Source organism: Phacochoerus africanus, chromosome 5, assembly GCF_016906955.1.
Source record: "Phacochoerus africanus isolate WHEZ1 chromosome 5, ROS_Pafr_v1, whole genome shotgun sequence".
NCBI classification, from domain to species: domain Eukaryota; kingdom Metazoa; phylum Chordata; class Mammalia; order Artiodactyla; family Suidae; genus Phacochoerus; species Phacochoerus africanus.
The window spans coordinates 27,935,206-27,960,472 of record NC_062548.1 but is presented as its reverse complement, the minus strand read 5'-3'; the positions used below and the strand labels follow the sequence as shown (position 1 = coordinate 27,960,472).

Below are 25,267 nucleotides of genomic sequence, written 5' to 3'. Positions count from 1 at the left end.
GATCTGATCTCTGGCCCGGGAACTCCAAATGCTGTGGGGCAGCCAAAAAAGAAAAAAAAAAAAGATTGTTAGAGACAGAGATGACCCCCCCCACCCCTCAAAAGATCAAGAGCCTGCCATGAGAAGTCATGGATGCTCAGTAGGGAGAAACGATAGGTATCCATTGTAACCATCATTATTCCATAGCTAATTTGATGCATTACCACTTACCAAGTATTATATTTAGTAAAACTACTCATTTATTATATCATTTAATTTTCAAAGCAACCCTATGATGAGTCTTATTATAAATGGTTTATAGTTATTATGCCAAGGATCAGAGAGGTATTGCGACTTGCCTGAGGCCACACAGGAAGGGGGACTTGAACCCAGGTCTCCTGACTCTATATCCAGTGGATTTTCTTTTGCTACCCATAGTTGTCCTCAAATGAGAATGGGGGGAAGGAGATGGGAATATAAGATTTGAAGTAGGAAAGGCTGAGTGGTGCTGGAGGTCGTAAGACGGAGAGAGAAAATAAAAAGAAACATTTCCCCAGAGGCCCATTTATACCTAATTCCCCCATCTCACTTGCTGGGCTTGCTTCAGTTCGCTCTTCACAGACCCCAGCTGACAATAATATTGAATGATGTTGAATGTGATTTAAAACACCCCAACTGATAATAATATTGAATGATATTTAATGGGATTTAAACCAAGGAAACGTATGATAATCAAGGGGTGCAGCCCTGCCCTGAGGCCCTCTCTGCTCTGAGGCTTTATTCCATGACAGACCCTCCTGGAGAGACAGTTCCCTGACCCCACCCCTGCCCAAGGCTACTGTTGTCATTCCACCTGTGCTGACCTCAAACCATGGAGAAGATCTGGCCCGCTGTGAATCTGGCAGGCAAAACGCTCCTGGAAAAAACGTTAAATAGTAAAATGGAACAAAATACACATTAGCTGAGCGATTCGGTTCTCCTCTTAAAGCTTGTGTTTCTTTTTAGGGTGGTTGTGCTGCTCGATATCTCGGTGACCAGTTCCGTGTACATTATTCATATCCAGCACTCCCTGCGACTTCTGCTGGAGGAGCAACTGTCCAACAAGGACGGTTTCAACATCATTGCGTATGCGCCCCCCTCCTGGGGTGGGGAGGGCAGGGGCCCGGGACGCCATCCCTGGGCTGAGGCTTCCGGCTGGACCACGGATGTATGAGCAACCCGGCCTCCGAGGGTGGCCCTCAGCTTATCTGATTTGCAGGATCTTATTTGGGGCATTGAATAATTAAAGGGTGGCAGGACAGTCCCGCAGGGGCCAAGGTGATAAGCGGCCCCAAAACACACTGCTCGATCAGCCAAGATCAAGTAACTCAGCCCATTGCCCCATTTGGCTTCCTAGCCAATAAACACAAAAGAGAAAAAGAAGCGCCCCCAGGCTTGGTTTCCAGCTCAGTTCTAGCAGGCCACAGTGTTTCAAGCATTTAGAATTCCGGGTATAAATTTTAATATATGTAGGTGTAGCTATATAGAGTTATATATTATATATAGCTATATGTATTTATATAGTTTTTTGACATGATATGATTTAATTATATAAAACTAGGTATTTAAAAATTATCTGTAAGTGTATATAACCTCAAACCAGGAGTTCCCATTATTTATTATCATTATAATTTATATATCATGTAAATTAAAACTGGGCATTCCATGGGGATGTGGGTTTGATCCCTGGCCTTGATTAGTGGGTTAAGGATCCCGTGGTGCCACAAGCTACAGCGTAGGTCACAGATGTGGCTTGGATTCAGCATTGCTGTGGCCATGGCATAGGTCCCAGCTGCAGTTCTGATTCGACCCCTAGCCTGAGAACTTCCATATGCAACAAGTGCATCCCTAAAAGGAAAATTAATTAATTACAACTACATAACCATATGTATTTAAATTATGTATAATTTTATACATAAATTTTAAGTATAAACTTTAAATTTTAATTTGGAGTGTTATTTAACTATAAATTTATTATATAAAACCTATATATCATACTATATATATTTAAGTTATAGTTCTATATACATAGGTACATACAATTTTAATTTATAATTATATATAATTATATATTTAAACCTTTTTTACCCAAATGCACATAAAATAGGGAGTGTTCTAAACCTAAATAGTCAGCAGTTACTAATTTTATATTAAACTACACCAGAGCCTAATCATTCCCTAATAAATTAGAGAAAAAATGCTTAGAGAAGCATTTTGGACAATATTTTTATTCACTCATCCATCCATCAATTCATTTCATTCAACAAATTTTATTAAAAGCCTGCCGTGCACCATCCTTATATTCTAGGCATTAGGGATACAGAAATTAAAACAATACCTGTCCTCAAGGAATTTATGGCCTAGTAGTGGGAGGCAGGTGTTTTTTTTTTTAATTTTTATTTTTTTGTCTTTTCGCCTTTTCTAGGGTTGCTCCCTCGGCATATGGAGGTTCCCAGGCTAGGGGTCGAATCGGAGTTGCCTACACCACAGCCACAGCAACACGGGATCCGAGCCGCATCTGTGACCTCCACCACAGCTCACAGCAACACCGGATCCTTAACCCACTGAGTGAGGCCAGGAATCGAACCCGAAACCTCATGGTTCCTAGTCGGATTCGTTTCCACTGCGCCATGATGCGAACTCCAGTATGTTCACATATAAGTGCTATTAAATGTTTTCTGAGGAAGTAATTAGAAGGCGGGATATGGGACTGTGAGGGGTCAAAGGCAAGGTCAGTCCATTCCACTGGGTAGAATGAGGTCAGGAAATCTTTGCAGAGGAAGTGACCCTTTCCCTGAGTTCTGACAAATGCGTAGGTGTTTGCCCAGCACATGGGAGTGATGGGGAAACGGGAAGAAAGGGTGTTCCAGGTACAGGGAACAGCACGTGCGGAGGCCCAGAGGTGTAACATACCACAGGACTTTGGGGGACCATCAGTGTGGATAGGGAGTGAGAGGGAGAGATGGAACGTGACAAAATAAAACATTCGATGATGGAGGATTTACACAGGCCATGCTGGGGGGGGGGGGGTTATACTATAGGACATGTAAGTCTGGAAGGATTTTAAGTGAGGTAACTATCTTGAAACACTCAGGCCACGAGCTGAAGGATGAGCTGAAGGGGTGTAATAGTAGAGAGAAGGAGACAGGTTAGATGAGCATAGCGTATATATAGTATAGAGTATAGAATGTATATAGTATAATATAGAGTATATGTAGAATAGTATAGTATAGTGTGGAGGTATAGTACATGTTAGGTTTGCCAAGGGAGGAATGCACAAGGCCAAGCCATTAAAGCTGGAGAGATTTATTAGGGCATCTGAAATGGACGAGCTGAGCTCAGGGGGAATCAGCATCGACTATGAGCAGGCACTCTGTTTATAAAGGGCTGGTGGTGGGAGAACTGTGGCAGGAACAACGTGTGGGGAGGGCCAAGGGGTATGTGTCTCCTCTCCGCGTCTCCTGTCCAGATAAGCGGTGCAACCACCCTGCCAAGGGCACGGATTGATGTGAGCAGGCAGAGTAGTCAGTCCTTGGTCAGCAATGCTTTGTATGTCCTTGTCCCATGTTGCTCAACTAGAAGATTCACCAGTCCCATTCCCCTAGGAACATAGCGGTAGAGATTGTATATAGTATAGTATGGTGTGGAGTACAGAGTGGGCTTGAGCCAAGGCAGCAGAATGAAAGAAAGGGATGCCTATGAGCAGCGCCGGGAGGTAGAATCCACAGGCTGTGGTCACTGCGTGGCTGTAGGGGATGCAGGGATGGTGAGGAGAAGATGTACCAGGTAGGACAGAGCTGGGAAGTGAAAGATAAACACAGAGAGTGTGAGCTTCTCAAGAGTTTAGAGATGGTGGCGTTCCCGTCGTGGTGCAGTGGTTAACGAATCCGACTAGGAACCATGAGGTTGCGGGTTCAGTCCCTGGCCTCGCTCAGTGGGTTAAGGATCCGGCGTTGCCGTGAGCTGTGGTGTAGGTTGCAGACACGGCTCGGATTCCGTGTTGCTGTGGCTCTGGCGTAGGCTGGTGGCTACGGCTCCAATTAGACCCCTAGCCTGGGAACCTCCATATGCCCCAGGAGCTGCCCAAAAAATAGCAAAAAGACAAAAAAAAAAAAGAGTTTGGAGATGGTCCTGTTGGGAGCTCCAGTAAGGAGTGCCAGCCAGGACCTCTGGGCTTTGTGAGCCATTGGCCTTTCGGTGGAAGGCAGGGGAGGACGTGGGTTGCACCTGGGTAGATATGAAAGGGGGAGAGGCAACAACCAAGGACAGAACTTGGGAGGAACTGCCGTTTGGAGGGTGGGCAGAGGAAGGGATGCACCAGAGAACCGAGAGAGGAGCAGCCTGAGAGAGAAGAAAACCAGGAGAGAAAGGTGCTTCCCATTTCCCAAGGGAAGGGGGGGGCTCTTAAAAAGAAACAGATTTGGAGGCTGCAGAAGCAAAGAAGGAAAGGGAAGAGTGAAGGAACCCCCTGAATCTGGCCATGGAGCTCCCCGAGAGGACAACGAAATACCATGTTTTGAGTTTGGCCAATATTTAAAAGAGGGATGAGGCCCAGTGCCGATGATACTTTGATGGAAAGGGCACGCTTAGAAAGATATCAGTGGAAGTGTAGTTTGGTATAGCCTTTATGTGTAATTTTCTTTTTCGAAATATGGAACTCTTAGTGTTCTCTGGTGGCACAGCGGGTTGGGGCTCTGGCATTGTCACTGCTGTGGCTCGGGTCGCTGCGGTGGCAAGGGTTTGATCCCTTCCACGTACCATGGGGGCAGCCAAAAAAAATAAAATAAAAAAAGGAATGCCTCATGAATGTCTGTATCATCCTTGCCCAGGGGCTAATCTTCTCTGTATTGTTCCAATTTTAATATACGCGCTACCAAAGCGAGCACTAAGTCTTTTAAGTGTATATTCTCTGTTCCTTCAATTAAACCTTAATGGATTACTCAAAGGAAATGCTCAGATTAATGTGTAAAGATAACCTCGAAGGGCTTTTCGATGCAGAGTTCTAGGAGTTGGCAAACCTAGAAAAAAAATTAGGGAATTGGAGTTCCTGCTTTGGCTCAGTGGTTATCGAACCCGACTAGGAACCACAAGGTTGCAGGTTCGATCCCTGGCCTCACCTAGTGGGTTAAGGATCTGGCGTTGCTGTGAACTGTGGTGTAGGTCACAGGCACGGCTCGGATCTGGCGTTGCTGTGGTTCTGGTGCAGGCCTGTGGCCACAGTTCCAATTAGACCCCTAGCCCAGGAACCTCCATATGTCGTGGGTACAGCCCTAGAAAAAGACAAAAAAAAAAGGAAATTGGTTAAAATAATGCTGGCATTAAAATTCTATGCAACTATTCAAAAGAATGAGGGAGGAGTTCCCATCGTGGCAAAGTGGAAATGAATCCGGCTAGGAACCATGAGGTTTCAGGTTTGATCCCTGGCCTCGCTCAGTGGGTTAAGGATTTGGCATTGCCTGAGCTGTGGTGTAGGTTGCAGAGGTGGCTCGGATCCCGCATTGCAGTGGCTGTGGTGTAGGCCGGCAGTTGTAACTCCGATTGGACCCCTAGCCTGGGAACTTCCATATGCCACGGGTGCGGCCCTAAAAAGAAAAAAAAAAAAAGAAGAAGTAGCTAGTAGAGTGGAGTGGGCCCTGGTAGACGAGGCAGTTATGTTTAAGAGAGGCAACAGGGATGAGGGAAGTGACATTGGGCACCTGTGTGGGAGGAGGTCACTGTAGGACAAGGTCTCAGAAGAGATTGGCGGTGGGGACGTCAAGAGCCCAGGTGGAGGAACTGCTCTTGCCTTTTCTTTGATAAACGGGATAAATCCTCTTCTCAAGGATTTAGATTCTGTTTCATGCGGAAAATGAGCTGATGCGTATTCAAAAGAAGAGCCAGAGTACAGAGTGAAAGCTGTGTCATGAGGCTGAATCAGGGCTGGGGGAGCTGAAAAGGGAGACGGCCTCCTTCTCTGGAGGATGAGGAGGTTCACCGAGAGAAGGGAGATGAGGGGTAACCCTCAGCCCATCAGGAGGGAAGTCTGGCACAACTGGTCCTGGTCTGTGCTCAGCTGAGGGTCCCTGTTCTGCTCACACGGTGAATATAGGGGGACATGGCATGACCAGCAGGGAAGTCTCAAGGCTGGCCTGGGCCAGGGTCATCCTAACATTTTGGGAATTTGCCCTCCGCTAAAATCCTGGGGAGCCCAAAAAGCTGGGGCACATTTATGGGGCATGTTTCCCCCGAAGAACAAGTCCTCTTTTTCCTTCGCTCCAAGGTTCGGAAGCACAATTGAAAGTTGGAGGCCCGAGATGGTTGCTGCGAGCCACGACAACTTACAAAGCGCCTGGCGGTAGGTGGCCCCCTGTGTCTGAGGGCAGCTCTTTGCTCTGACCCTCTCTCCTCCAGGAAGGAGCGCTTTCTGGAATCTTTGCCCTCCGATAGAGGCAGGCATGGATTGGAAAACGGTCACCTTCCAAGGCCTTCCCCCCACCCCCTGCTCTGGGACCTCTGGATGGCACCCTCAGCTTGGCCCTCCCTGCCTCCCAGATGGGTCCTGAGCCTGCGGTGTCAGGGAAGCAGGAATGTCCTCAGTGCCCTGCGCAAGGCGGTGGAAGTGGACTTCAAGGACAAAGACAAACAGCAATCACAGGGCATCTATCTCTTCACGGGGGGCATCCCCGACCAGGACGTGGTGAGTCGGTCACATCCTGGGCACCCCTTAGCCTTCCTGATCCCACATCTTCCCCGGGGTGGGTGCTGGGCAACTGGTTTCTCCAGCGTGATTTTTCCAGTCTAGACTTTATTGTGCAGAAGAATCACCTGGGGATGTTAAAATGCAGGTGTTGGGAGGTCCCGCTGTGGCGCAGTGGAAACGAATCTGAGTAGTATCCATGAGGATGCAGGTTCAATCCCCGGCCTCACTCAGTGGGTTAAGGATCTGGCATTTCCGTTAGCTGTGCTACAGGTCCCAGATGCGGCTCAGATCTGGCGTTGCTGTGGCTGTGGTGTAGGCCAGCAGCTGTAGTTCTGATTGGACCCCTAGCCCAGGAACCTCCATGTGCTGAGGGTATGGCCCTTAAGAGCAAAAAAATAAATAAATAAAAAAAATTAAAAAATGCAGGTGTTATTAAACCTGGATCCAAAGGTCTAAACCTGGGCCCTGAGAATCTGCATTTCTTTTTTTTTTTTTGTCTTTTGGCTATTTCTTGGGCCGCTCCCGCAGCATATGGAGATTCCCAGGCTAGGGGTCCAATCGGAGCTGTAGCCACCGGCCTACACCAGAGCCACAGCAACGAGGGATCCGAGCCGCATCTGCAACCTACACCACAGCTCACGGCAACGCCGGATCGTTAACCCACTGAGCAAGGGCAGGGACTGAACCCGCAACCTCATGATTCCTAGTCGGATTCGTTAACCACTGCGCCACGACGGGAACTCCAGAATCTGCATTTCTAACAAACTCCCAGGGGATGTCGAGGCTGCTGGTCTACAGGCCACAGCTGGTGTCAGTGGGCTCTCAGGCCACCTCACCCGCCACACCCTGTGAAGACAGAGAAATTGACAGAGGCCTTTTCATCTTTCCATCCTAGTGCCACATACCAGACAGGGTACACGGTATGTCCTCAGGAAAGTGATTAGGGGAGTTCTCTGGTGGCCTAGTTGTTAAGCACCCTCAGCTTGGCCCTCCCTGCCTCCCAGATGGGTCCTGAGCCTGCGGTGTCAGGGAAGCAGGAATGTCCTCAATGCCCTGTGCAAGGCCGTGGAAGTGGACCACGGCTGTGGTATGAGTTCAATTCCTGACCTAGGATCTTCGACATGCCACAGGTGCAGCCAAAACAACAACAACAAAAGAAAAGAGGAGTTCCTTTTGTGGCTCAGTGGGTTAAGAACCCAACTAGGGAGTTCCCGTCGTGGCGCAGTGGTTAACCAATCTGACTAGGAACCATGAGGTTGCAGGTTCGGTCCCTGCCCTTGCTCAGTTGGTTAACGATCCGGCGTTGCCGTGAGCTGTGGTGTAGGTTGCAGACGCGGCTCGGATCCTGCATTGCTGTAGCTCTGGCGTAGGCCGGTGGGTACACCTCCGATTGGACCCCTAGCCTGGGAACCTCCATATGCCGCGGGAGCGGCCCAAAGAAATAGCAAAAAGACTAAATAAATAAATAAATAAATAAATGCAAAACAAAAAAAAAGAACCCAACTAGTATCCATGAGGATGCAGGTTCGATTCCTGGCCTTGCTCAGTGGGTTAAGGATCCGGTGTTGCCGTGAGCTGGGGTGTAGGTCGCAGAGGCGGCTCGGATCCTGTGTTGCTGTGGCTGGGGTGTAGGCTGGCGGCTGCAGCTCTGTTTGGACCCCTAGGCGGGGAACCTCCATATGCCGCCAGTGCAGCCCTAAAAATAAAGGAAAAGAAAAAAAGAAAGAAAGAAAGCGATGAGGCTGAACTGAGCGCAGACCAGCGGCTCCCAGAATCCTCAGGTGTGGGGCCCTCCTCGCCCTCTCCCCACAGCGCATGCTCAGCGCCTACGTGGCGGAGGCCTTCGCGGGCTGCGACTTCCAGCTGAACGCGTGTCTCTTCTACGTGGGCGAGGCACAGATGGACACCACACCGCCCGCCTGCTATGCCAGCCGCAGCGACACGGCCGCCGCCTACCGGGAAGTCACCCGGGCTGCTGGTGGCCGCTTCCACTGGTTTGGAGACACAGGTGGGTGTGTGTTGGCTGGTCCTTCCACTTTTTTCTTTCCAGTTATGTCAGTACCGACATAGGTCCCCATGCCATGGACCGTTCTGGAAAAGTGACGTGAAAAATCACATTTGAGGAGTTCCTATCCTGGTGCAGCAGAAATGAATGCGACCAGGATCCATGAGGTTTTGGGTTCAGTTCCTGGCCTCGCTCAGTGGGTTAAGGATCTGGTGTTGCCATGAGCTGTGGTGTAGGTTGCAGACGTGGCTCGGATCCCGCGTTACTGTGGCTCTGGCGGAGGCAGGTGGCTACAGCTCCGATTAGACCCCTAGCCTGGGAACCTCCATGTGCTGCGGGTGCAGCCCTAAAAGGACCAAAGACAAAAAAAAAAAAATCACATTTGAAATGTAAAAGTGCTATTCTGGAGCTCAATGGTGGTGATGGCTGTGCCATTGAACAGTACATGTAAAATGGTTAAAATGGTACAGTTTATGTTATCTATATCTTGCCACAGTTGTTTTCAAGTAAATAAATAAAACTACTTAAAAATATTTTAGGGGAGTTCCCGTACTGGTTCAGTGGATTAAGGACCCGACACTGTCTCCATGAGGATGTGGGTTCAATCCCTGGCCTTGCTCAGCAGGTTAAAGATCTTGCATTGCCACAAGCTTTGGCTAGGCTGCAGAGGCTGCTCAGATCTGGTGTTGCTGTGGCTGTGGTATAGGCCTGCAGCTGCAGCTCTGATTCGCCCCTATCCTGGGAATTTCCGTAGGCCATAGGCACAGCCCTAAAAATAAATAAATAAATAAGAAAAGAAAAAAAAAAAAAGAAAAAAGAAAAGTAAAACAGCAGATGCCAAAAAACATCTTTGTTCCCCCGACCCCAGTTTACCTAAAAGCAGGGCATAAATTTCTGTTTGTAAAAGTGTCTCCCTCTCCTGTGCCAGGAAGAGGAGGATGCTTCTTAGACTTAATTACTGGAGACAACTCTGGGCTTTTAATGGCACCAAGAGGAATCTACATAACAACCCTTAACTAAAATATTTATCTTCCATTAGTTCCCCCCATGTATTTACTTTCCCACCTCGCCTAAAAGCCCAGACCCCTTTCCTTTGTCTTGTCATTTCTCTACAAATGCTTGTTCTTTGTTAAGATGCTATATAAGCATCTTATGGCACAGTGGGTTCAGGATCCAGGGCTGTCACTGCAGTGGCTCAGGTTGCTGCTGTGGCGCAGATTCGATCCCTGGCCTCGGAACTTCCACATGCCACAGGCGAGGCCGAAAAAAGAAAAAAAGAAAAAAAAAAGAGAGGTTCTACTTAAGCCCCAAGTTCTAACCACTCCCTCTGAGTTTTTCATTACTGTTTCTCCCCTGTGTATGCACACTGCACACATGAATGAACTCTGTTTTTCTCTTGCAAATTTGTCTTTTTTCAGTTTAATTTCCAAGGCTCTCTCAGCTGAAGAATCTAGGAGGGTAGAGGAGAATGTATTTTCCTCCCCTAAATAGTTATATGATTATTTTAATACTTCATTTAAAAAATATTAGTATTTGTTGTCAGTAGTCTCATAAATTTTCTTTCTGGGGCCACACCTATGGCATATGGAGGTTCCCAGGCTAGGGGTCAAGTTGGAGCTACAACTGCCAGCCTACACCACAGCCACAGCAAGGGAGGATCCAAGCCTCACCTGCGACCTACACCACAGCTCACGGCAATGCTGGATTCTTAACCCACTGAGTGAGGCCAGGGATCGAACTCATATCCTCATGGATGCTAGTCAGGTTCGTTAACCACTGAGCCATGACAGGAACTCTGGTGATTATTATTCATAATAGCAAATACATATAGAATAGCTACTATTGGCCAGCCAAGTTGCTAAGCATTTTATGTACATTGTGATTCATTCCTACAATAAGCCTATGATGTGGGTTATTATTATTCCCATTTTACAGATGGGGAAGCCGAGACACAGAGCCCAAAGTACAGAGGTAGTAAGTGGTGGAACCAGGAGTTGAACCAGGCACCCCACCTACAGAGTCTGTCTTCTTAGTCATTACACTCTAGGGCCTCCCAAGTGAGTCACCAATATTCCCTAAAGACTTAGCCCCTTTAAAGGACCCCAAGGTGGATCTTTTTATTCACTGGAGGAGCAGGCCCTTTTCCCTGACCTGCTCTTCCTGTGGGTGAGAGCCCTTGGCTGGGTACCAGGGTGCTAGGTCCCAAGGCCAGCCCCACTCTTGGTATCCTCACTGTACCTGCCTTTACCAGCAAGGGGGCTGGTCAGCTCAGCCCCTTAGCACCCCATCCTGTCCCTTGGGCAGGTTATGTCCACACGGCCTGTGTTTACAGATATGAATGCTTGCCAGGAATTTCACCCCTTCTCCACGCTCATGCTGTGCTTTGTTTCCAGGTATTTATGAGAGTGATGACATCAATGCCATCATGTCTGAGATGAAAAAGGCCCTCAGCTATTCCCAAAAGGTATGCCTTACGTGTGGAGCAAATGATTACACCGCCTTCTCCATTAGGGTCCTAGGGCTGCCCTATAAAGTACCACAAACTGGGTTTCTTAAAATGACACGGATTTTCTCATGGTTCCAGAAGTCTAAAATCAAAGTGTCAAAAGAGCCATGGCCCCCCCCCCCGCAAGTTCTCAGGAGAATCCTTCTTTCTGGTGGTGAAATTGCATTGGGTGCTTGTTAAAAATGGCAAGGAAGGAGTTCCCTGCTGGCTCAGTGGGTTAAAGATCCGGCATTATCACTGCTGGGGTTCAGTCCCTGGTCCAGAAACTTCCACATGCTGCAGGTGCAGCCGAAGAAAGAAAGAATCAAAAATGACAAAGAAGGAGTTCCCGTTGTGGCTCAGTGGTAACGAACCCTGCTAGAATCCATTAGATGCAGGTTCGATCCCTGGCCTTGCTCAGTGGGTTAAGGATCTGGTGTTGCTGTGGCTGTGGTGTAGGCTTGGCAGTTACAGCTCTGATTTGGCCCCTGGCCTGGGAACCTCTATATGCCACAAGTGTGGCCCTAAAAAGCAAAAAAAAAAAAAAAAAAAAAAAGGCAAAGGAGGACATTATTGAAAACAATTGCAATGGGGAGAGAAATTGAACTCGGCTCTGATTGCATAGCAGAGAGAGCTGGGGATTTACTGCCAACGAGCAGAGTGAGAGGGTCAATGAGTGGAAAGTTACTAAGAGGAACCTGGTTAGATGTCAAGGGTAGGAAGTTTCTTGCTAAACAGGCTTAACAGGATTCTTTGCTAAAACTGGGCTCCGAAGGCTAAAGTGGAAGCCTCGTCAGAAAGAGGGTCAGAGAACTATGACTAAGTTTGGTCCAGGAGGGGGTCCTGGCCCCCAGCAACCCTTGGCATTCCTCAGCTTGTGGCAGCACAATTCCAGGTCCCGCCTCCATCTCCACATGGCTCTCCTCCTGCAAGTGCACCTGTGTCCCTTCTCCTCTTATAAAGACACCCGTTGTACTGATGAAGGCCCCACATTTCCAGTATGATCTCATTTACTTACACCTTAATTACATCCACAAAGGCCCTGTTTCCAAGTAAGGTCACGTTCAGGGGTACCTGGGGCTTGGATTTCAGCATGTCTTTTGGGGGGACGCAACTCACCCCACATCAGCTTCCTGCTTTCTGTGCTGATCCACAGACACCCAAGGCTTCCAATGAAACGGGAGAGTTTCCTGTAAGTCCTTGGTTTCAGGTCCATGTGCTTTTCATCCTGGCCTGTACATCCTTGAACACATCATGCTCCTTGCTAAACTCAGGGCCTTTGCACCTGCTATTTCCTTGGCCAGCCATTCCCCTCCCAGGTCATCAATGGATTGCTCCTTATTATTCAACGTTTGCTAAAATGTCACCTCCTCAGAGAAGGGAGGCGAGTGGTTCAAGGCGAGATGAGAGAGGAGCAATGAGAATGGAAGTAAGGGAACAGACATGAGAACACATCTTTAAGATAGAATTAACCACACTTGTGGCTGATTGAATGTATGGGCTGAGGAAGAAGAAGAATCCCAGAGTGACTCCCACGTTCCTTGCTGGGGAAGAGAAAACAGGAGTGGCTTCAGGGAGGGTGGGCCAAGAACAAAGGTGAGTTTGTGGGGCCTGTGAGATAATGTGTGGGAGTGTCCTTCAGGCAGGCGGATAAAGAGGAAGGCTGGAGATAGAGGTGCAGGGCATTCAAGACGTGAGGGTGGACCAAGAGCACAGAAGTGACCATGGCCAAGATGGGGAGACTATGGAGTTCCCGTCGTGGCTCAGTGGTTAATGAATCTGCCTAGGAACCGTGAGGTTGCGGGTTCGATCCCTGGCCTCACTCAGTGGGGTTAAGGATCTGGCGTTGCCGTGAGCTGTGGTGTAGGTTGCAGATACGGCTCGGATCCCGCGTTGCTGTGGCTCTGGCGTAGGCCAGCAGTTACAGCTCCAACTTGACCCCTAGCCTGGGAACCTCCATATGCTGCTGGTGTGACCCTAAAAGGACCAGAGTCAAAAAAAAAAAAGGAAAAAAAAAGATGGGGAGACTATGCTGACACATTTCAATCACCACCACTGTCAAGACCGCCATCTCCCTGACTACATTGGGGTGCAGGGCCACAGATTGGCAGGTCCGTGCCTTAATTTTCCTCCCAGAAAGGGCCTCTCTTCGGTGCTTTTAATTATTTTATTTTAGTCTTTTTAGGGCCACACCTGCAGTATATGGAGGGTCCCAGGCTAGGGGTCCAATCAGAGCTGCAGCTGCCAGCCTGCACCACAGCCACAGCAACTTGGGATCCAGGCTGGGTCTTCGACCTACACTGCAGCTCACAGCAACGCTGGATCCTTAACCCACTAGGCAAGGCTAAGTCCTCTTGGATACTAGTTGGTTTTGTTACCACTGAGTCATGGCAGGAACTCCTTTGGGGCTTTTTAAAACTGCTTATCAGGTACATATTTGTCCTCTTCCTTCATCTGGTAAAACTCATTTACAAGGTGTTAATGGGCAATAATGGTTCAACCCATTCTTTGCATGATATTATTTTCATTCGAGTGGTGTCTTCTAGTGCTTTGATTGAGCATGATTATTGGAGAAGCTGTCAGGCAGTTGTGAAACATGTAGGCACAGGAATCAAGTATTACACCACTATTCTGCCAGCATCTGGAGTCAGCTTTGGGCACATGGTGAGCTGAGCGCCATATGTGGAGAGATGCTGAGTCCACATATGGAGAGAGCACTGGCTTTGGAACAAGGCCCACCTGGGATCGAGTCACTCTCCATGGTCATAGTGTGGCCTTGGGCAAGTCCTTTGAGTTTGTAAGCTTTGGTTTCCTCACCCATAAAATGGGGATGAGATAGCCCTTGCCCTGGTGGTGTAGTTGCATGTCTTGTTGGCAAGGGGGTTTGAGACTCCCAGACACTAAGTAGCCCAACGTTTGATGCATCCCAGGCCCTCCAGCCTTGGTACTTACTATTCATAGGCTTGATCCACAGCGCTGTCAGCCGCAGGCAGCCCTCTAGGGACAGAAGGAAGAGCCCAGGGGCCCTGGTCGCACCTGCTGCAGGCATATGTGTGCGTTTGCGCGTGCGCATGCGCGAGCGCCCCCCGCGGTGGAGACCGGCTGCCGGTCACTGCTAATCCTCCTCACCCTCGCTGCAGTGCGCCTTGCTCGTGTCCTCCCTGAAGAACCAGTCTGGGAAAAAACAGGACAGCAATGCCCTCCGGAGAGAAAAGCCGAAGACGCTCAAGCCAAGAAGTCCACCCAGGAAGCTCTGTTCCCCCAGAGCCACAGTGCCTTCCGTGGCCAGAATGGTTTGACTCCCCTCCCGAATAACACACAGAGGATTTTGTTTCCACCTTGTCTCCTCGTCTTTCCTGGGTCTTGAAGTGGCCTGGGCCAGGCCCCCAGACCCCAGACGGGTGGGGGCGCAGGGCGGGGGGTCCTGGGTGATCAGTGTCCCTGACCTCCAAGGAGAAGCGACGGGGTGGGGGTGTGGTTGCTTCTCAGTTCTGGGGCCTTGTGGCCGCCCCCCACCCCTTTGGCTCTGCCTGGCTGTTCCAGCTTTGTGGTACCAAGGACTCCATGGGCTTGGTACCCACTGCTACCCACCATGGTTGTAAGGCAGGAGCTTCATGCTGGAGGGGTTCTCAGGGGCAAAGGAATTAGGGCGTTGGAGCATCTCATGGGCTCTTGCTGCTGCTGCCCGAGGTTTCCAGGGGCCTAGTAGGAGCCGGAGGGTGGCCCCATGCCTGCCAGGGGGCGGGGGCGCAATCCCCATTCACAGCCTGTCACATCTGTGCTGCATAAAACACCCCTTAGCAATCAGAAGGGGCCTCTAGAAGTGCATCTGGGGGAAGACCCCAGACTCACAGTGCTTGTGGGCAGAAGGGGCAGTCAGACCTGAGAGCTGTTCTGTGTTTTACCAACAGACAGACCCTGGTGAACACAGCACATTTTCAGAATGAAGAAATCCATCCTTCTCTGGGGCTGCACTTCCAGAAGATTCTGTCCACACAGGCACTGCCCTCGTTTGCAGATCCACCAGCTTTCAGGAGCTGGCCCAGAGCCGTGGCCCCCTCCTGTCTTCCCAAATTCTGAGGGAAAACCCCAGAATCTTGGGGTCTGCTGCCTGGACCTTCAGTGGTCCCTGAGCTGGTTCAGCACGAGGAGGCTTGGGCTGCACCAGGGCCTCTGAGGGGCCTCCTGACACAGGAGGAGGGTGCCAGCTCCTGGCGTTTTCATAGCCGATCACCCAGAGGTCTCCTCAGCTGGTCCAGGGCTCTGGGTAACTTTAACTGTCACCACATTCCAGGAATGGAGGAATCACTCCCTTAAAATTGAGGTGCCTGGTAGGGTGCAGAAGTTCCCTGAGGGGTTGCTTGTCACGCTGGAGGCCAAGAAATTCCAGTCCACTTGGAAGAGGAGTGGAGTGGATAACTGGTGAAGAAAGTTCTGGCAAATCCCCACAGTTGTCTTAGCAGGCCTCCTCTCGTAACACACCACACCACACACACACACACACACACACACACACACATTTTTTCGCCTCAAAACCCAGCATCCTCTCCGTATCTGCTACAGGAGATGGGACAAGTGTGAGAGAAGTCAGCTTTCTTAGGCTACTCCCTGCAAAGGCCCCTACTTGGCAGGTTGAGGCTGGGGTGACTGGGGTACTGCCTGCCGCAGAGAACGGGCCTGTGATGGGAAAGACCGCCTGTTTTCCAGAGCATTAAGGATGCTTCTGACAGAGAGAAGAGTCCCCCCTTGAAAACTCTACTATGGCGTCCACTCAGTGGCAAAGCGGGCATCCTCCCAGGTAAGGCATGGCCACGGTGGGTGGAGGGGTGGACAAGCGTGGCTGAGACGTGGATTAGTGATGACAGTAAAAACTACAGTGACGAATGGTCATGAATCTCGGGATCATGCGCCAGCCCTTCTGCTACGATTGTCCCGTTTAAAGTCCTCTGTGGGGAAGTTCTCATTGTGGCTTAGTGGGTTAGGAACCTGACTAGTATCCATGAGGATGGGAGTTCAATCTCTGGCCTTGCCCAGTGGGTTAAGGATCTGGCATTGCTGCGAGCTGCAATGTAGGTTACAGACGCAGCCTGGATTTGGCATTGCTGTGGCTGTGGCTATGGTGTAGGCTGGCACCTGCACCTCTGAGTCAACCATTAGCTTGGAAACTTCCACATGCTGCAGGTGTCATAAAAAATAAAGTCCTATATGGAGTTCCGTGATAGCTCAGTGGGTTAAGGATCCAGTGTTGTTACTGCTGTGACTCTGGTTGCTGCAGTGCCGTGGGTTCAATCCCTTTCAGAAGCAGCCAAAAAAGTAAACCTTAAAAAAAAAATCCCGGGAGTTCCTGACACAGCTCAGTGGAAATGAATCTGACTAGCATCCATGAGGACGCAGGTTCAATCCCTGGCCTTGATCAGTGGCCTAAGGATCGGGTGTTGCCGTGAACTGTGGCGTAGGTTGCAGACACAGCTTGGATCTGGCATTGCTGTGGCTGTGGTGTAGGCCAGTGGCTACAGCTCTGATTCAACCCCAAGCCTGGGAACATCCACATGCCAAGGGTATGGCCCTAAAAAGACAAAAAAACACCAAAAAAAAAAAAAGTCCTATAGGGTAGGGAGTATATTAGTTCCCCCATTTTACTGATGAAGAAATTCTGACTCAGAGGAGCTAAGGAGATTATCTGGTGCCAGCCAATCATGACAGGGCACCAGTACTTTTATGAAAATACTCAGCCCATAGAACCTAAGACCATGTCTCTTACTTCAAATGTCAAAGACATAGCAGAGTGATTCAGAGCAGAGTTCTGGAAGGGTTCCACTCAGCAAGACCTGGGTGGAATCTGCTCTGCTTCTTACTGGCTCTGAGTTCCATTTATCTCATCTGTAACCTAGGAGACTCTGAGGATAAAACAAGACAGGTTTCAGGGAGCACTTCACACCAAGCCTGGCAAATATTCGCTGCTCTAGCTTTACAGTTCCAGCTGAGGCCAGAGGACCTGGGTGGTCCCAAAGGACCTCAAAGCCACTTTGAAAGCCCATTTCAAGGGCAGAGCGGAGTTCCCATTGTGGCCCAGCAGAAATCCAGGAGGGTGGGGGTTCCATCTCTGGCCTTGCTCGGTGGCTTAAGAATCCAGTGTTGCCATGGGCTATGGTGTAGGTGGCAGATGCAGCTCGGATCCTGTGTGGCTGTGGCTGTGGCATAGGCAGGTGGCTACAGCTTCGATTCAACCCCTAGCCTGGGAAATTTCATATGCTTTTTTAGGGCTGAGCCTTAAAAGAAGTGGGGGGCGGACAGAGCGTAGCGGAAGTTGATACGTCCCTAAGCCAAGCGTTATGACTTTACCACATAAACCCTTGAGGCTGCTCCAGCCAACAGGCCAAATGTCCTTTAGCTGCCGCCCAGCCAGTGAAAGAAGGAACTGCAGAGCAGAGGAGGAAGACCAAATCAAGGGACACAGAGACATCTCTCTCGCTGTTTTATACAGAGACGGGGAATAATGTGGGTAAGTTGGAGGCTACACAAGTGTCCAGACAGCCCCCTCGTCCTGTGGGACCTGGAAGGTCATTGGGCCCTGAGGGAAGGAGACACTCCAGCTGTCACAGGTCATGGGCAGCCATGCCCCGCCCCCACTCCCACCCCCCAGCAGGCCTGTCCTCAAATCGCTCAGGTCTCCCAGCCCAGGGAAATGAGCTTGCAAAGTCTTGACGCAGGCAAGGGTTGGTATCAGAGATCTCCCCAGGTGCCTGGGCTCAGCACTCCCACTCTGTCCATGAGCAGCGCGGTCTCAGACCCACCGGGAAGGGAGTGGAGATGAGTCCCCCAGGCCAGCCCGATGGCTGCAAAGTGGCACAGGTCCCAGTGCCAGCTTCCTGTCGTATGGAGAAGGGAGGGCCCAGGGTGCCTCCCCAGATCCATCCAACAGCCTCCCTCCTATCTCTCAGCAAATTGCACTTGAGGAATGTTACAGCTGACTTGATTGACAGAGAAACTGAGACGAGAAAGGGAACTGTGGGAGTAAGAAAATGGCCCCAGGTAACTCTACTCTTTCTCCCAGGTTTTGTGTACAGGAAATACCCTCAAGGGAGAGGCCTAAGAAGGACTAGCTCTTCTATTGCATTGCCCAGGAAGAACAGAGTCTGCTCAAGCCAAGAGGTACTACGCTGTGGTCACCAGCAAAAGCCCCCAGGCAATAATTCTTCCACCCACCGTATTTCTAGGAAGGTGGGCATACTTGGAGTTGAGGCCAGACCTGCTTAAAAGGACTGTTTAAAGCATCAGGAATAATGGAGTTCCCGTGTGGTGCAATGGGTTAAGGACCAAGCATTGTCACTGCAGCAGCTTGGGTCACTGCTATGGCGAGGGTTTGATCCCCTGCCCAGAACTTCCTCATGCCACATGCATGGCCAAAAGAAAAAAAGAGAGAGAGAGAGAGAAAAAAAGAGTCAGGATAAGGATTAAATAGAACCACATGGGAACCTCGTTCTGCCACTTCCTAGCTGGGTGACCTTGGGTAAGTCACTCAGTCTTTGTTTACAAAATGAAGATAATTGTACCTTAATAGGATTGCTGATTAATTGAAGTATATTTTGTGTCAAGTACTTAAGTGGTATCAGATCCTTTTGGACACATGCTGCAAAAACCCCTTTTCTGGTTCAGATCCAGAAGATAGAATGTCTTTTCTTCCCACAACAAGTCAAAGAAGTCTGAGCTTGATTCTGATTGGCCCTCTCCTGGATGCTGTGTTCTGATTGCTTTAAACCCACCCATTCTTGTACTTTTCATTGTGACAAGGAGAGTGAGACTTATCCTAATTTGTTTAGAGTCTAAACTTTAGACCAATCAGGGTTTCCATGCAGATGTCGTGGGAGAGAGTCGAAATGGAAATTGGGGAAGCAACAGTGTCCCCCAGACTAGAGAATAGTAAGTGCTTAATAAATTTTGCTCCCCATTCTCTGTATTTCTCGTGCATCTCTCCCCAGCATTAGGGCAGGAATTTGCATGTGACGGAGGCTCAGTGAGGACCTAGGAGCCCCACATTTCAAATGCAAGACAGATTCTTGTATTAAAGAATCTTAAATCTTAAAACATGAGCCATTATGGCTCAGCAGGTTAAGAATCCAACTAGTATCCATGAGGATGTGGGTTCAATCCCTCGCCTTGCTCGGTGGGTTAAGAATCAGGCATTGCTGCTAGCTGGGTTGGCATGGCTGTGGCGTAGGCCTGCAGCTGCAGCTCCCATTGGACCCCTAGCCTGGGAACTTCCATATGCCGCAGATGGTCCTAAAAAGAAAAAAAAAAAGATTTTAATAAATGAGTCAATTGTTCAATTAAGCCTGAATTACCTAAGATAACAGTTTTTCCTTTATTCCAAAGTGGGTAGCAAATTATGGTCTAAAAAGACTGAAGATGGAGATCTCCAGATACTTGGGTCCCAGATGCATTCATCAAAAGTCAATACAGACGTCGGCCTCAGCCTCGGCCTCAGCCAAACACTGCAGTGTGGTCCCCAGCATAGAGGTCAATGTAAGTCAAGATCGTATTTTCTCTCCCAGCTCCTGCCTCTTCTCAGGCACCAATGGCCAAGTGTGTTGGGGAAAACTACATATAAATGTACCCCTCCCACTTCTGTTCCTGCTTCTCAGAACTCCATCCCCCAAAGAGGGGCTGCCCTAAGGCAATAGGAGATGCAGAATCTTGTTGGAAGAAAGTCAGCCCCTCAGAGTACCTGATGGTTAGAGGGACTCATTGGAGTGAGAAATTTTTTTTTGTCTTCTTTTTTTTTTTTTTTTTTTTTTTTTAGGGCTGCACCCATAGCACATGGAGGTTCCCTGGCTAGGAATCAAATTGGCGCTGTAGCTGCCAGCCTATGCCACAGCCACAGCATTGCAGGATCCCAGCCATGTCTACGACCTACCCCACAGCTCATGGCAACACCGGATCCCTAACCCACTGAGTGAGGCCAGGGATCGAACCCACATCCTCATGGATGCTAGTTGGGTTCCTTAACCTCTGAGCCACAACAGGAACTCCTGGAGTGAGGATTAGAACCAGTTGTTGAGAACATAGGGCAGTGGCTGGAATATTTACCAGTAAGAACACTGTCCCTCAGTGCGGATGGTGGTTCTGTTGAGATGGCTGGGAACAGGGGTTATGACAGGAGGTGAGGGGCATTTCTTCTCTGTTTTCTAGTTTTGAGGTCATTTTTTTTTATTGCTTTGACACTGGAACAAGTAAATTTAGTATAAAACAAAAATCTAACCATGCTTCAAAAAAAGACCCCATTTTCTCTCCTTGCCCTTTGATGTGACATTGTCACCATTAGGGGACAAAATAAAACTAAAAATTGCCACGAAATTTAAAATTATCTACCAGAAAAATTTTATGGGAGCTTAATCATGCTTCTCCCCCTTCCATCCTTTTTTTTTTTTTTCATCCATTCTATTCTTTTTTTTTTTTTTTTGCTTTTTAGGGCCATACCCATGGCATATGGAAGTTACCAGTCCAGGGATCAAACAGAGCTGCAGCTGCCAGCCTACTCCACAGCCACAGCAACACCATAACCAAGCCTTGTCTGTGGCCTACACCACAGCTCACAGCAACTCCAGATCCTTAACCCAACTGAATGAGGCCAGGGATCAAACCCACATTCTCAGGTTAACTGCTAAGCCACAGCGGGAACTTCCAGGTTATCCTTTCGTTTGAAATTTATAAATATCCCATCCTACCATTAAGGGTTTGTTTTTTTTTTTTTTGTCTTTTCTAGAGCTGCTCCCACGGCTTATGGAGGTTCCCAGGCGAGCGGTCTAATTGGAGCCGTAGCCGCTGGCCTACGCCAGAGCCACAGCAGTGCAGGATCCAAGCTGTGTCTCTAACCTACACCACCGCTCACAGCAACACCAGATCCTTAACTCACTGAGCAAGGCCAGGGATTGAACACACAACCTCATGGTTCCTAGTCGGATTCGTTAACCACTGAGCCACAACGGTAAAGTCTTGAGGGTTTTCTACTTAAAATTTAGATACTGTGTTTATATCATTACAGTGACCACATTTGCCACAAAACCATCATCCCAATCCTCCCACACCTTCCCAGAATCATGCATTTGGTAGTTCAATTAAAAAAAAAAAACTTTTAAACAAACAAAAATACCCTTAAAGTGTTTTGAGGAATACTCTTGTGATGCAGCAGATACGGATCCAGTGCTGTCACTGCTGTGGCAAAGGTTTGGTCCTTGGCCCGGGAATTTTCATATGCTATGGGGACAGCCAAAAAAAAAAAAAAAGGGGAGTTCCTGTCCTGGCTCAGTGATAATGAACCTGGCTACTGTCCATGAGAATGCATGTTTGATCCCTGGCCTCGCTTGCTGGGTTAAGGATCCAGCCGTTGCTGTGAGCTGTGAAGTAGGTCCCAGACTCGGCTGGGATCTGGCATTGGCATGTGGATGTGGTGTGGCTGTGGCATAGGCCGGCAGCTGTAGCTCTGATTCGACCCCTAGCTTGGGAACCTCCATATGCCGCAGGAGCGGCCCAAGAAATGGCAAAAAGACAAAAAAAAAAAAAAAGAAATAGCTGATGGGGGGAAATTTGCCTTTGCTCACTGGGTCCAGGGCATGGTGAGACACATTCAGTGCACGCCCAGGGAACTCGAAGTGTACATCACATGCCTGGAGAGGGTGATGCGACGCTACGTCCAGAGGCTGCAGTGGCTGCTGTCCGGTGAGCCTGCCTGCTATCCTGGAGGGCGGAGGGCACAAGGGGAAGGGCAACCCAGGGACCCCAGACCCACCTTCCCAGGCCAGGCACTCACAAACTGTCACCCATGGGAGGCAACATGATTGCTGGGTTCGGAGGTCAGGCAGGGGACAGGTGACGGGGAGGTGGCGCATGGGCCAGAGCACCCGAGAGAAGCTGGCCTGTCCGGGCAGCTCTGCCAGGCCGTCTCCCACACCCGCCTCCCAGGTGTGACAGGGGCTGCTCAGCAGGAGCCTCAGTTTAGTGTTGATGGGGCCTGTGGAGCTGGTCCATGAAGGTAGCGATGGGAGGGGCTCCTGGTGAGAAGCAACCTCTGATCTTCTTTTTTTTTTTTTTTTTGTCTTTCTGGGGCCGCACCCGTGGCACATGGAGGTTCCCAGACTAGGGGTCTAATTAGGGCTACAGCTCCCAGCCTACGCCACAGGCACACCAACGCAGGATCCTTAACCCACTAAGCAAAGCCAGGGATCGAACTCGCAACCTCATGGTTCCTAGTCGGTTTCATTTCCACTGCGCCACAATGGGACCTCCCTCACTCGATTTCTATTGGCCAGTCAACAGGACTCCATATGCTCTATAACTTTGTTTCCAGCCCCAGACAATACAGACACCGCCATACCCAATCCCTTAACTTTAGGGATGAGGAAACTCAAGCCCAGGGCCGTTTAATCACTAGGACAAGTCATCACAGGCAGAGCCCCCACGGAAACCTTGACCTCCCAGAGCCCAGACCACCGACCAGCTCTGCCCCTGGACAGACCCCTCTGGCAACACCACAGAGGCATCTCTTGGTGAATTCACATCTGATCAGTGATCAGGCAGACAAATGGGTGTTGCAGACCTTGTATTTGATGGCCTCAGTGAGGAAAGGTGCCCTCACGCCTCCCCTGCCTCTGCCCCCACCCTCACCCCGAGCAGGGAGCCGCCGGCTGTTCGGTGCCATTTTGGAGAGCAAAGTGTGCATCCTGCTGGACACGTCGGGATCCATGGGCCCCTACCTGCAGCAGGTGAAGACGGAGCTCACTCTGCTCATCTGGGAACAGCTGCGGAAGCACTGTGACAGGTATGAGGCAGGGGTGAGGGAGGGTGGGAGTCAGGAAGCTCCAAAGGGTAGTCCCTTAGGCTTCCCTGGCCAGGACCCCGTCCCCCTCCCCAGTTCCAAAAGGCCTGGAGGCTTCTGGCTAGCAGGAGAGAACATTGCCTTCTGCAGCCAAAGTAAAGCGTTTTTTAGAAATCCATCAGGTCCAGGGACAACTGCAAGCAGATCCAAGGAACCACCAGGGGGCCTTGAATTGTGGATTTCAATTTTTTTTTTGTCTTTTGTCGTCTTAGGCCCGCACCAGCAGCATATGGAGGTTCCCAGGCTAGGAATCCAATCGGAGCTACAGCTACTGGCCTACACCACAGCCACAGCCAATGAGGGATCTGAGCTGGGTCTGTGACCTACACTACAGTTCACGTCAATGCCGGATCCTTAACTCACTGAGTGAGGCCAGGGATCGATCCCGCAACTTCATGGTTCCTAGTCGGGTTCATTAACCACTGAGCCATGACGGGAACTCCAAATTGATTGTGATTTTTTTTTTTAAAGAGAGTTTTGGGGTGGTTTGTTTTCTCTACCCAGAAGGGTTGACCCTGAGGAAACAGCAGGAGACTCTGGTCCTAGGCTGGGACTTATTCTTGCCTTAATATTAAAAAGAGCAGACATTGGAGTTCCTACAGTGGTGCAGTGGGTTAAGAATCCAACTGCAGAAGCTTGGGTTGCTACAGAAGCAAGAGTTTGATCCCCTGCCCTGCTCAGTGGGTTAAAGGATCCTGCAGTGGGTTGCTACAGCTGTTGCCTAGGTTGCACCTGCAGCTCAGAGTTGATCCCTGGCCTGGGAACATCCATATGCAGTGGGTGCAGCCATTAAAAACAAAAAAACAAAAAACAAAAAAAACCCCAGACATTTATAAAGAAGTTTCTTTGTGCCAAGCACTTTGCATGCATACTGTCATTCAGTCCACACCACAATCCTATTCTTATTCCTATTCTTCAGAAAAGGAAACAAGGGCTATAGAGAAGTTAAATAATTTGCCCAAGATCCCAAAACCAGTAAGTGACTGGGGTGGAATTTATTCTTTTATTTTTTTGCCTCTTTAGGGCTGCACCCACACCATGTGGAAGTTCCCAGGCTAGGGGTCCAATCAGAGCTGTAGCTGCCAGCCTACACCACAGCCACAGCAACGTGGGGTCCCAGCCACAACTGCAACCTACACTGCAGCTCATGGCAATGCCAGAACCTTAACCCACTGAGCGAGGCCAGGAATCGAACCCATATACTCATGGATACCAGTTGGGTTTGTTAGCACTCAGCCACAGCGGGAACTCCTGGGGTAGGATTTAAATCTAATTCTGTCTGCATCCAGCATCTTCACCGTGTGCTTTCTCATTCCCAGGTGGTCAGAGTTCGGGGGGCGGGGTGGGGAGCTTGCGGTAGGATCTTCAGGGGGCGTAGGTTATTTCCCCTGAGGTCAGTAGAGACTGACATGTTCTAACCAATCTCTTACTCCTCTGCTCTTCCGCCCACTCCTTCCCTCTCCCTAGTTTTAACCTGCTCAGCTTTGCAGAAGGCCTGCAGGCATGGCAGGACACTCTGGTGGAAACCACAGACGCAGCCTGTCACGAGGCTATGCAGTGGGTGACGCACCTGCATGCTCAGGGGAGCACCTCCGTCTTGCAGGCATTACTGGTAAGTTCCCCACCCCACCCCGCCTGACCCGGCAGTAAAGCAGAAATACCATCACCCCTATCCTGCTGTTATACGGATGGGATACAACAGAGTGTACAAAGTGCACTTGATTGATTGATTGATTGATTGCCTTTTCTAGGTCTGCACCCACGGCATATGGAGGTTCCCAGGCTAGGGGTCTAATTGGAGCTGTAGCTGCTGGCCTACACCACAGCCATAGCAATGCAGGATCTGAGCCAAGTCTGCAACCTACACCACAGCTCGTGGCAACGCTGGATCCTTAACCCACTGAGCGAGGCCAGGGATCGAACCCACAACCTCATGGTTCCTAGTCAGATTCGTTAACCACTGAGCCACGATGGGAACTCCAACAAAGTGCACTTTAGAATTTATTAAGTATTAAATCACTTCATCTTTCCACCAACCCAATGAGAAGGAGATTCTTGCTGTTCTCACTTTTTAAAAAATTTTTAAATATTTATGTATTTATTTTGCTTTTTAGGGCCGCACCTGCAGCATATGGACGTTCCCAGGCTCAGGGTCAGATCGGAGCCCCAGCTGCCAGCCTATGCCACAGGCACAGCAACTCAAGATCT

General features: G+C 49.6%; 1 protein-coding gene and 1 non-coding gene across 4 annotated transcripts in view; one reads left to right on the top strand and one right to left on the bottom strand.

Annotated features, from left to right (window-relative positions):
* VWA3A (von Willebrand factor A domain containing 3A) overlaps positions 1 to 25,267 on the top strand; it is a 68,940-nt gene that overhangs the window by 35,844 nt on the left and 7,829 nt on the right. For all 3 annotated transcript variants that reach the window (XM_047780335.1, XM_047780336.1, XM_047780334.1), the window contains 13 exons: positions 985 to 1,104; positions 6,278 to 6,352; positions 6,550 to 6,694; positions 8,510 to 8,705; positions 11,096 to 11,166; positions 14,328 to 14,480; positions 15,895 to 15,985; positions 17,579 to 17,689; positions 18,242 to 18,339; positions 19,561 to 19,710; positions 21,795 to 21,903; positions 22,858 to 23,002; positions 24,527 to 24,671. In XM_047780335.1, coding sequence (XP_047636291.1) covers positions 985 to 1,104; positions 6,278 to 6,352; positions 6,550 to 6,694; positions 8,510 to 8,705; positions 11,096 to 11,166; positions 14,328 to 14,480; positions 15,895 to 15,985; positions 17,579 to 17,689; positions 18,242 to 18,339; positions 19,561 to 19,710; positions 21,795 to 21,903; positions 22,858 to 23,002; positions 24,527 to 24,671 — 1,609 coding nt within the window. The remainder of the gene's footprint in view (positions 1 to 984; positions 1,105 to 6,277; positions 6,353 to 6,549; positions 6,695 to 8,509; positions 8,706 to 11,095; positions 11,167 to 14,327; positions 14,481 to 15,894; positions 15,986 to 17,578; positions 17,690 to 18,241; positions 18,340 to 19,560; positions 19,711 to 21,794; positions 21,904 to 22,857; positions 23,003 to 24,526; positions 24,672 to 25,267) is intronic.
* On the bottom strand, positions 4,803 to 4,904 carry LOC125128508 (U6 spliceosomal RNA). The gene has a single exon (XR_007135221.1). It is a non-coding gene; the product is annotated as a U6 spliceosomal RNA (small nuclear RNA).